Below are 12,483 nucleotides of genomic sequence, written 5' to 3'. Positions count from 1 at the left end.
TTTCAGCGAGACGCTCATGATGCACTTTGATGATTGCTAGGCTGGAAAAGAATGAATGACAGCGATCTTCAATGGTAAGGGAGACAAGTTAAACGTTGATATCAGTTAGTTAATTATGAAATTCAGGTATAATGACTGAATGCTTCATTGGTAAAAGCAAGGGGCTTAATTCATCACAATGCTAAGTGTGTGAAGTAGAGTTCTCAGCGCTAATAATAACAAAATCTATTACCCAAAGTTATTGAACGACCCCGTAAACGACCAAGAAGATGCATCGTGATCTGATCTCTAAAACCATTTACCAAGGTGTAGTGTGAATGCTAATGTGTCCCGATGCATCCCCGACAAGGATGCAAGAGGAAAATATGTCATCAACACAGGATGAGGTGGTTATTTTGGTGACTGCGCACCAATGCTTGCCCGTTTGTCGAGGAGTTGGATGAAGTGTGTGTGTCCATTGATTTTCCCTATGGATGTAGATGTGGGCAGTGATATCTCCAGCTAGGATAGAGCAGTTTCCATTATTTCATACCTTGGTGTCAACGGCGATGTGTCTTGGCTGTCCACAAACCAGGGTGTAAACACGGCCTTTGAGTACAGATTCTGAGGCTTTGCAATGAATTTAAGGAGGCTTTTAAATCTTCAATATTTTTATTACTTAAATACACCATACTGGAGCAAATGTCTCGGAAAATATCACAAATAAATTTCTCTTTCATTCAGCATTTATATGTTGGTGATGATCTCTACATTACTGACTATGAGCAAATTTCTTCCGTTTGCCATGGGTTTAGGTTTGGACGGGAGGGAGGGAGGACTGGAGTGCGGAGGGTCAGATGTACTGTAGCCACGCCTCAACAACAACATTTACATGCATACTGTACATACATGGTAGTTTTACAAATACACCAAGAGTGTTCATGATTTGTTTTCCACAAAAAGCCACAGATTTTTTTAAAACTCCATCTTTTTCTATATATACCACCGAAGAAAAAAAACAAAACACATTCCCCTTTGACAACACTTAAAATATATAAACTGGAAACACCATGTTGTTGGGAAATGAGGATAGAAAAGGAAAAATGAAAAGGTCCCAGGTTTTCCCCCAAAACGTCTTTTTAAACAAATATGCAGAGTTGAAAAGCCTGCATCTCTTTAACATTGTTAGTCTTTTGTCTTCCCCTCACTTCAGTCACAACATCGTCTTGAATGTTGTTTCATTTTCTCTTCCTGAAGAGTCCCCTTGGATTCTGATCGGTTTCCTTTTTTTTTTTTTAATTCCAAGGTCATGGAGTCCTCAGGGTCCCGATTCAGGTGCATTAAGTGCAAGTATCCACCCATATTTGGGGAAAAGCCGAGGTTGAAGGCTGAGCACTGGGTATGGTTTGCAGAACTAAAAGTCAGGTAACTGCTAAGATGGGTAGAGGATTCCTTTGGGGCAAAGGGCCTGGGAGCACACCTAAAAGGCTGGGGTGCTGCTGATCCACGCTGTCTCAGGTGACAATGAGTAAGGGCTAAAATGAAGGCACACATCCTGCTTCCTGCACAGCTTCCGTCTAACACACCTGAATAGTGGGAGATAAAAAAAACAAAAAAACATTTTTAACAATCGGGCTATCATTAAGAGTATCACTTCACAAAATGTGTTAACCCTGATAAATCAACTTTTCACCAGCTCCACTGTTTAATTTATTGATCAGCCAGGCTTTGAAGACCATCTGGTGTCCCATTTACTTTGCATTAACTTAAAAGTGCATCCATGAAGCGATTCTCTTTGGTATAATTATAACCACGCTCCAACATAACTGCAGGAGGTGTTCAGTCCTGTGAAACAGAAAAATGTTTTTTTTTTTCCTTCTTCCTTTTTCTTCTTTATGCGATTTACTTTTCCCTTCATCCCTCAAATCACTAGGAGGGCTTCAGTCTATTAGTAATTGCAAACTCCTACTTGGGGGCTAATTAAAGTGACTGACGCTGGGAGGGTCTCGCTCCCCTGGGTCAAAGCAGCTCTGTATGAGAGAGGTAATTTGTCTGTTCTGAACAAAGAGATTAGGAAGAAGCTAGGAAGAAAGCTTAATAAATGAGCATCAAATGTCTTACGCCATGAATGCGGACTACACCAATTATGTCACGGCAAAATCGCACATAATCAAAACAATGGTCAGTAGATAACCCTGTGTTTCCGTATGAGCGGTGACTGCTTCATTTTCTCTCTGCTAAACCAGCCTATATTCAGTCTATGTTGTGCTGTTGAAGATGCATGGGGTATATTGATACTGAGAGCTGTTATCCAACTGTAAGGCTGTGTTATTTGAGGCCGTCCAAATTCTGTTTTAGCAAAAGAAATGAGAATGTTTGCGCGATAAAGTGCTTCAGCGGCAGGCTCATTCTCCTTATTTCACTCACAGAGATAACAAAAGCATCCCGAGTCTGTTCCCACTGAGCGATGTGTCTCTGTTTATTTAATAATTCTCTCTCTGCTATAATTAAAGCACCAGGGCCAATATTCAGATTGCATTTTAGCATCAATAATTCAGCAGTTTTCACTACAATTGATGTTAGCGCATAAATAAACAATGAGGCCTCATATTTACTACACCAACCATGCTACAAGAGACATTGGGGGTGGGAGTAAGGACTTAAACAGACATTTAAAATTAAGCTAGATAATGCAACGGCTTTCAATTTAAATGTGAGGAGCTCTAAGAGCTCTAAGAGCTGATTTGTAGAAGTGACAAGCCCTTAAAAGGCCTGTGACGTGGAGGGAGGGAGGGAAGTGGGGGGGCTTAATGGAGTTCTACCTCTCTTCTACTCACAAAACCACTCAAGGTGAAATGCATGCTCCCAACAATATAATTCCTCTTTCAGTCAGACTCTGACACACTCCAAACACCCCCCATATCTCTCTGTGTGCTGTGTGTGCAGACAAGGTATCAATAAAGCTCCTTGTTGTGAGGCAAAAATGATTATATCTCCTGCGGGCAGAATGAAGCTATCCTGAAGAATGAAGTTATCCTTCGTATATGATTAGGCCTTCTGTTTTGCTTTCACCGGAGGCATCAAGATCAAATCAGGGAAAGCCATGATGACAGCTTTCATGATATACTGGCTGCTGCAGCTTGTTGTCTGTGTTCAACCTCGGGCCCTGGATACATATTTTTGGCCTTGGGGTAATAATTTAGCCCAGGTGATCCCAGTCTTGTTGATACTGTAGTCAAATGCGGTTTTAAACACTGGGTATTAATGGCAGCGTGCGTCCTTTCTCAGCACAGTTGGATGTGTGGCTCCGGACGGCAAATAAATTCAAGATGAGGCGAATATGTATCTGCTCATAACAAGCTGAAAGCAAGGACGGCAGTACAAAAAAAAAATCATTTTCACATGTTTTGTGCTGACGGTTAATACTGATTTTCTGAGTGTGTCCTCCAACAAGAATGATGGAAAAATCCATTGGCTGTCTCAAAACAAAATTCATCTCTGCTCTGTAAGATTTAGTGTCTGCTGCATGCCTTGCAGTGAAGTTGAATCGACGACATGCATGTAAACAGAGTGAAAAATGTTGCCTCGGAAATTACAGATGTTTTTCTTTTCCTACTAATGACTCCAGCTGACTGATGACAACCTTTTACTGACTTGTCCTTTACTTTGAAGTTATCCGCCTTCTGCCCATTTTAATACTTTGAAACAAGACCACAAAGAACTCTGGAGTGCTCTCCATCATCAGACAGCACCTGTCATGTGTCACTGGAGCAGGGGAAGTGCAGTTTTGGGACGGATGGGGGGTCTTACCTTCTGGTCGGGCAGTAGTGGGTTTGTCTGCAGTGAACTCAAATGGCCGTTGATGAGTGCTGTGGGTCTGTCGTGTTCACAGAACAGGCTGCCGTTGATGTAGTGGAACCGATCCCCGGGGACGAGCCGGTTCCGGCAGGTGGAACAAGTGAAACACTGAAGGGGGGACAGAGAGACAACCATTCACAACCAGGCCCGGGGACCATGAGGCAGTGAAAAAAACAAAAACAAAACAACAGCAAAAAAAAAACGAGGAGTATGTTTGTGTCTAAAAAACAGTCAGAAATGCCAAACACTATTTTCATATGCCCAAGTTGATGTTATCAGTTTTTTGTTTTGTCTGACCAACGATCCAAAACCCTAGGTATTTAATTTACTATCACATGGGATAAAAGAATGGCAGCATTTCTCACAATTGAGAGGCTGGAGCGACTCATCTCCACAGCGCTGCATCAACCTGGAGTATGGTTCAGCTTTATCCTTTACCATTCTGCTATTGGGGAGAAATAGCTCTGTGTGGTGTTCATTTCTTTAAATCTATCACAATCATCTTGGGCATCGCAATGATCCGGATGCTGTGATGCCGCCCTTGCAAAATAGTGTCAGGAGTTAACTTTCTGTTGAAAGATTTGCGGTGGCATTAAAATCTCTAAATCCCCACACAAAATATATTATAGTCTCTGTAGTAGTCTCTTCACAACCATTCACAAAATGAACGGAGGTTGCCTTTTCCCACACAGACAGGGTTTTTTTAAAACGGGTAACACACAAACAGCGAAGAGTGGAGAGTGACACGTGAAATACGCTGTCAATGACAGGCCAGTCCACATCCAGTGAATCAGACTATGAGCAGTGACTTTAACCGTTAATCAAAATAGATGGCAATTTAAATTTCTGTTAATGTTCTGTTGACCGGGTTAAACAAACAAATTATTTTCCTACCTGTTTAAGTTGCACTAAGTTATGTATAATGATTACTCCTTAAAACTAAACTTTTTGCATCATACTGGTTTTTGAATATGTAGAATTGCTTTAAACTATAATAAACCTTGCTCTTCATAGACAGTAGCTTTATTGTGCTTCCATCGCCAAATCCCCCCCCCCCCCCCCCAAAAAACAAACTTTTCAACATTTACTGACCACAAAAGACATATTGATTCAAATATGCTATAAAATGACTGTGTGATTAATTGAACTCAATACAATTTAGGGCCATTGTAATGAAAAGCACTGTTAATCACAAGGCTTTCATTTTAAAAAGGCGCAAAGAAGTCTTACATTAGCCATTTCAAAGCAGAAACTTGAATTTACCTTGAGGTGGTACACGTTGCCCTGTGCCCTCATCACCAGTTCACTGGCTGGAATGGACTGACCACAAGCGCTGCAAGCTCCGCTGTTCCCGAATAATCTGAGGAAAAAAGGAAGGAAAAGAACAGGTGTTACCATGGAACCACTGTAGGCATCTTCACAGGCTAGCCTTGTGTATAGACAGTGGCGTCCACACGTGTCTGTCGAGTAGGTGACTGAACGTTGAGTGCAAAGTTCACTATTCCGCAGTTCAGTTTCTACCTTGAAGGGAAAACATAGAGGAGGGGAAGAAAGAGAAAAGAGCAACAGAATGGAGAAATCATCACAATATTGACGGGGAAATTAATCCTCTAGCACTCGGCTTTCCACAAGCATCTAGCACTGAAACTGCATATTACTTTTGGTGCACATTTTTTGCAACCTAATAATAACCTGGAACATAAGCAATCAGGACCTAAGAGGATTTGATTGTACATTCAGGCGGAGACATAGTGCTTTTGCCATTAGGACTCCTGTGAATGCTCTGTCAGTGCCGTGTTTCCATTAGAAACCAGTAGCTACTCGGGTTGATATATAATGTGCATGGGTTAACCTTTTCAATCATGGTGTCAACACTTTAGATTTGCTTCTGCTCATCTCTTTCGTCCCTAACCTTCTCTCTCTCTCCCTCTCTCTTTCCCTCTGCCTCTTGATAATGAAATGCTTGCTCCAGCTTCCCTTCTATCTTCCTTCTGAGTCCACAATTTAGATTACTTCATCTCGGTGAGCAGCAAACTGAATGAAATTTCGATTTGAGCAGAAAGTAATTTACTGGGATCTGGACCCATTTGTCATCATATCTCACCGGGTGTTTGCTCTATCACTGCACTTTTCCTAAGCAATCAAATAAGACCACGGCATCTGACATGCTCCGGAGAGAAGGGGAGAGAGGGATGGAAGAAGAAAGGGATAGGGGGGAGTGGTTAACGTTGGTGTGTGTGCATCAGATAAAGTTGTTTGGCCTTAAAAAAAAAAAAATTAACAAGGGAAAGAAACAACAAGAGTTAAATGTTGTAAGGATTTTTTTTTTCTGTTCAGTCATTCTTTTATGAAAAGTATTTAACAAATTCGTGCTGAGACGGAGCAGCGGAATAAATGCCTCTACCATCCCAGCTATAACCCAAGCAGTTGTTAGATATATCGACGAACAAACAACCCAGAGCTCTTTGCAAAGGGGACACAGAAAAGGCTTTCAATAAGACAGCCTAGGCAGAAGCAAATTTTGTCTTAGCATCATTTGGAAAGGCTCCATCAAAACTCAATTTCAGAAACTAATTAACTGGAGACTGTCGTCACAACACTGCCAATTCTCTGCTTTCACTGGGACAAACATGATAGCGGAAATGAACATATAGGCCTCGCTTTAAGACTCTCGTGCTCATGCAATCTGTGGAAAAGCAAAACTACACTTCTTTTGCAAAGATGTTTCTGCATATCAAAGCTGGCTCATTCTAAAATTCAAACTTTGCTCAAATTGAAAATATGTTCTTTGTTCTTCGCGATGATTTTTTTTTTCCTCGAGGAGTTTCGTCTGTGGGAATTCTTTTGAGAGGTGTCGAAACAGAGACTACAGCATGTTTTCACCACAGCCTTTTATATTTCACCACAGTGTGGAACTCATACCAGGTTAATTATTTTATCAGGGGGATAGCTCTTGATAGTATTTGATTTAAGGAGCCAAAGCCTTTAGGTGCTAAATTAAGCTGCTATATCGGTTTGAACTTGGGCTCTAATGGCCTCCTCTGCCAGTGACCTACAGCGCTGCGGTGAAGTAGACACCCCAGGTCAGTATAATTAAGGCCAAGGGACTCTTTAATTGCAGTGTCACATCTGGTTTCAGCTTTTTTCCCCCCTAAAAAAACAGTGGCTCTTACTGTGTTTCTAGAGGGTGGCTTCATTTTGATTTATCTGTTTTCTTCCCCTGTGGATCTGACTTTGCTACGACCAACGTGTTTGATTAAATTAAATAACAAACAAAAAACACATTTGGAGCTGTCTGTTGTCTATATAGGCAATGACTATTGGATTTCATTTCAGCACTGACTGCCAGGTGAAATATAGCATGGCTTGCTGCTAGGCTGTCTAGTAAATGCAGACCTCATTCACCAAGGCCTTTGAGTAGGGTAAAATTACCCTACAACAATGATTTCTGCAACACAGTCCATTAAAAATGCCTCTCTACATCAGCAGCCAAAGCACCTTAAAAGCACTAGGCCATATTGATACTGAAGCGGGGCTTTGCATAATGGCAAGAGCTGCATTAGAGGAGAGGGTGGAGGGGCCGGGGAAGGGGTGGGGAGATTGCTAGGATGAGGGAGGGAGGAGATCTGTGTTGTGTATGTGCATGTGTTTTGGGAACAGGGGGATGGGGAGGTGTGAGTCTGTGCGTGTGCATGTGTGTGTAGGGTGGGTGGCGGTGGGGGATCAGCCAAATTACACTTGGTTAATTCAGAGTAACAGATCTGGCCCCAAGTGAATTGAAGGCCTTGAATTAATTCTGTTATGACAAATCAAGATAAACGTTTCCCCTAAATTGCATGCGATTTAATTAATTTCTGAGATCCCGTTTTTTTCCCGGCCTAATAGTTCACATTCTCTTGTGCTGTCATAGTGCTTGAGTGGGCAGACTTCAAAGTGATATTAAATAACCAACTATTAGATTTACCTCACACGTTCTATTGGAAAAGTGCCATTTAATTACCTAGGCTTATTCAATTAAGGGGACAGCATTCTCCCTGAATCCTGCAGCCACAAGTAAATTAATTCTCCCTCTACTAGCAGCCCACAGAAATAATATCACGTCCAGCTTAAAACAACATGATCCCCACAGCAAACGCAACTCTGGCTTAAAGTTTGACATTAAAGCTTTTGGTGGCAGCACAGCATGAAAAGCAGAGATGGGGCTTGATTGATGGGAGATGGGTATCATCCCAGGCAAGGCGTACATCCCATTATAGCTGTGATGTGATGCGTTTCAACTCCTGGTCAATCAGATGAGCATTTTCATCTCAGCTAATATAAGTTTGTGGCTTAAAATGTATGTTATATGGGCAGTATAGCAGTCTATCACAAAGATGAGTCTGCCCCTTTAAGATGAGGGGGGAAAAACAGCAGCAAATGGCCTTCACAATAATCCCTCTTCTCTATCTGTCTTTCTCTCTTGCTCTCTCTCAAAAGCCAATTTGGTTAATTAAATGTTTTGTTTGCAGTGTGGCTCTCATTCATTTCGGACACGTCATTGGGAGCGGATACAAGCCAGGGACCAGATCTCATTAGATAAAACCCATCAGGACTAAAGGAAATGGAGGGGGACTATAATTAAAGCATTTAATTGTGTAGACTCACTGTCAGATGTTTTTTTCCCCCGCTCCTATCTTTATCTCTACAGAGATCTCATGGTTCCATAATATGCGTTTTAGCTCTTCCACCAAGCATGCTCTTATTACAAGTGGGAAGGTGTATCCACCCCCCTTCCAGTTTTAATTACGTTAGAGTCCCATTATGAATGAAGTACCCCATTGACTTCCTCATCCTTTTTATGGAGGTGGGTGTGAGAGTGCACAGGCACACTTTAGATTTTGAATTATCCGTGCAGTGTTGCATGTTCATGTTGACTGTGAATCTTTGCGATTATTATTGCAAAAGAAAAGAAAACTGTGCCCAAACTCAGAACCATGAATTTTCATGTACTTTAAGTTGACAAATTCTGCGAAAAAACAAGTTTTGCAAGTGAACTAAGGTGCTGGAGAATAATAGTTACAACAGTAAATTAATAGGGCTCAAATCAACACCATACTTGTGCCCCAGACTGACTCAAGAAAGTATTTGAACTTCCAGTAAACTGTGCCTTGTGACTGCTCTACATTACCAGAATGAGAGTGTCATCAATAAGCTCTGGTTGGGTGTCTAACACACCTACTAGAATATTTAAAAAGGCTCTCTTTGCTAATTAAATACTGCTTGTGTTATATTAAAAAAAAGCAAAAAATAAAAAAACAATCTGCCCTGGACACTTTACACATTTCGTAGAGCAAATCTAAATCCGACAAGTACAATTTTGTGTCCTTGAGTTGACCATGAGCAGCAAACAGCACAGACATGCAGATGGCCTGCAGAACAACTCTTTTGCTTTGTGCTCTGTCAACATGCCAGCGTGTTTGACCTCTTTCAGGGTAGACCAGGGAGACATCAACCAGGATTCTTTAATGAACACTGATGATGCGAGTCCAATTTGAGACACATGTTCTGCCGAAATACACCCAACTTTACTGATCATTGCATGACTAGCCCCATTTTTCTCTGTTTATAACTTGATTTAATATGGTTTCTTAATACATTCCAGGACTTTTAAAATTAAATTTATCTGGTTCCTGAGAAATGAGATCCTTTTCATAATTCATGTAAGATGTGAAATGAATTATCTAATTATCTGTAACATTAGAACAGCAATTGCTTCAGATAATCTGCGGTATAAATGATCAATGATAATCTCCTAAAAATAATTGCTAATCTAAATAATGCATGCGTGCATTACAGAGTCTTTTTCTCACCTGATATAGTCATTTCTACAGAGGATCATGCCGCTTTTTGTGTAGCACGACGTGCCGATTTCACCCAGCTGGGCTTGGCAGCAGGAACACTTCAGGCATCGGCTGTGCCAGTAGCTGTCCATGGTATAGAGGAGGAAGCGGTCTGCGATTTTGCCCCCGCACCCTGCGCACCGCTTCCATGACAGAGAACCTGTGCCCACCGGTGGTGGCTGGCTGCTGCCTCCGGGATTCACCATTGTCCCTAAAAGCGCACACAGAAGAGATGATGTTAACAGTCCGCTGGTTGTACAGGTCACACCCAGAAAGTTCACACTTTTATCAAACAAGTATCCTTTTGTATATAATCGGGTCAGGACCTGGAATGGGTCACAGGGCTATGTTGGAGTTGGAAATAGATTAATGTTTACCACATGCCACAAGTGAATTTATCAATTATCAAATATAAAATTCCGGCCCCTTGCACACTGAACGGCTGCAGACAGCAAATCGCATCAAAACACAATAGCTGATCTCATAAAGGGAACAGTTCTGAATCCTCTTGTGCTCCAGGAGAGCTCCGAGTCATTTAGTGAACTAATCTGCCCTTGATCTCCGTCTCATCCATATGCTGTTTCTTCATTGGACCTCTCACGATGAATGTCTGTTAACTGTTAACCCCGGGAGCCAAAGGAACAATTATGCAGCATGGGCTTTTGTTGAGCTGTCCTAAGAAATTCTAAATAGCACAATAGTTCACCGTACAATCCCTCACTCTACTGCAGTGAATAGCTGGGAGGTGGTAGTTATGGCAAAACACAAAGGAAACAGTATGAATAGGCTAAAACAGAGTCAGCTTCAAACTGACATGTGAAAACAGTTTGGCTCCTGTGTTTACCAACACTTGATGCTCGCAGCTCCTTGACCTGAGCGATGAAGATGAACCATCTTGCGACTGACAACCAATATTTAACAGCACTTTAATAGGATGCAGAGACCTGATACACCACAGGCCTCCTGTAATGATGCTAAGTGTTCAAATCTAATGCAACGCAGGCATTTGTTTCACCCACAAAATTAATGTGGCTTCTTTCAAATGTAATCCTCTCCAATTTGGTGAGGCCGACTACATGCCTGGGTAAAGCCAAATCTTTGTTGAAAGGCAGGTAGGCTAATTAGAGCTGGGGAGGGGGGAGAGGGGGGTGCACACAGAAAAGCATTCAGTAAGCCCATTAGCGATGGCTCTCAGGGACAAAACACAGCGAACCTCAGTGCTGATTTCATCTAAAAGGAGATGAATCAAAAAGCCGAGCTGAAAGTGACTCTCTGGATAAACAAGACGGACCATCATCAAGTTTCATTCAGAGAAGAGTTTCTTCTTTTTTTCCCTCTTCGCTGAGAGATGCAGGGGACAGGAGGGGGAGAGAAAGGGAGGGGTGGCTTTTAACTTAAATGGGCTAACTCAAGTAATTACACGGACAGGCAATTTGGGCGCAGAGACCAAGTCATGGAAATAGAAAGAGAGAAAGAAAGAGAGAGAGAGAGGGGGGAATTTTCAGGCAACCATGTGCTAAAAGCTCCTGTCCGCTGGCTGCTGCTTTTTAGTGGGAACTAAAAGAAACGTAGCATCGCATTGGTGTTATTGGAGGGTAAATAGGGGGATAAGGAGGGGGAAGATAACGTCGCAAGAAAAACGCAGGCTATCAAATATCACCAGCAGCAGCATTTTTAAAACAAAAGACAAACCAGAGAAACACGAGGAAAGCGACGGGACTGGTTCCCGGTGTCAACTAGAAACTGTTAGGGATAAAAACAGACGTTAGAACCATGCAACACAGCTGTGATATCAGCGAACACTCACCTCGTTTGTCTCTTTTGAGAGTAATGGCTGGAAAGTTAATGACTTGCCGGGCGGGGAGGTAAACAGGTAGGCTCAACAGTCCCCAAAAGTACAGGTAAAAAAAAGCGGATACACTATCGCGCGCGGTCGGCCTCCAGCTCCGCGCGACAGCGAACCTCGGTTATGACTCGAGCTCGGATATTCACTGGCGACGAGCGGAGCGCGAGCAAATGGAGTTATCAGATAGTATTTCCACTGGATGGTTCCCGTTTTACTGTTGCTGCTTTACTGCTCTCTTTTTCGCCGGAACAAAAGGAGTCCATTGCAAGACGTAATTACAGGTCTGCGCACGTCGTAACGTCCTCAGACCGAGAAGTGCTGCTTTTGGCAAGAGAGAGGGAAAAGAAATAACGAGGCTGGCGCAGCGGCTGTAATTGACTGTCCTCCGGTCTGCTCTCTCTCTCTCCAGGTCCCGTTAGCTGCTTGTTCTACATGTGTCGCTGACAGGAAGAAACCTCCAGTAAAAACCCCTTTTAGCCGCGTGACGAAGGTGCCGCCGTAGCCAATCAGCGCGCAGTCCATTTAACAGGAATAACAAACACAGCCAATCAGATAGGGGGGGGGGTGAGATTGACTCGGACACGCAGAGCAGGACGGATACGGAGGTGAATGGTGGAGAGGGAACGTAGAGGTGCGGGAGAAACGGCGAGGAGACGACGAGTGTCAAATGTTCCCACTTGAAAACGCAGACAGGGAGAGGAGAGTCTGCGAGGAACCACTTGTTTTAGGTCTGTTCTCAGCGCGTCTCCGGTTTAATGAGGGTCAACAATAACTTGTGCAGTATATTCTCTTCTTTAACATCCATAAAGGGAATAATTGGCTGTGATAGCTAAATATTAACCTGATAAAAGTGACGGATGTCCCTTTGGACTGGTTTCATATAGGAGCAGACATTACATATTTTTTTCTCTGAATACTTAC

General features: G+C 42.5%; 1 protein-coding gene across 1 annotated transcript; it reads right to left on the bottom strand.

The window, feature by feature from the left end:
* Positions 1–690: 690 nt before the first annotated feature.
* Positions 691–11,982, bottom strand: lmo4b (LIM domain only 4b). Its single transcript, XM_083911539.1, has 5 exons — positions 11,524–11,982; positions 9,687–9,927; positions 5,101–5,197; positions 3,790–3,945; positions 691–1,565 (listed from the first exon to the last, which is right to left on the bottom strand). Exons 2-5 carry the CDS (start codon positions 9,920–9,922, stop codon positions 1,557–1,559), a joined length of 498 nt encoding a protein of 165 aa, XP_083767665.1. The 5' UTR covers positions 9,923–9,927; positions 11,524–11,982; the 3' UTR covers positions 691–1,556.
* Between the last annotated feature and the right edge of the window lie 501 nt (positions 11,983–12,483).

The sequence above is a fragment of the Echiichthys vipera genome, assembly GCF_963691815.1.
Source record: "Echiichthys vipera genome assembly, chromosome: 3".
Classification (NCBI taxonomy): Eukaryota; Metazoa; Chordata; class Actinopteri; order Perciformes; family Trachinidae; genus Echiichthys; species Echiichthys vipera.
The sequence above is the reverse complement of the archived record's forward strand: the minus strand, read 5'-3'. Positions and strand labels throughout refer to the sequence as shown.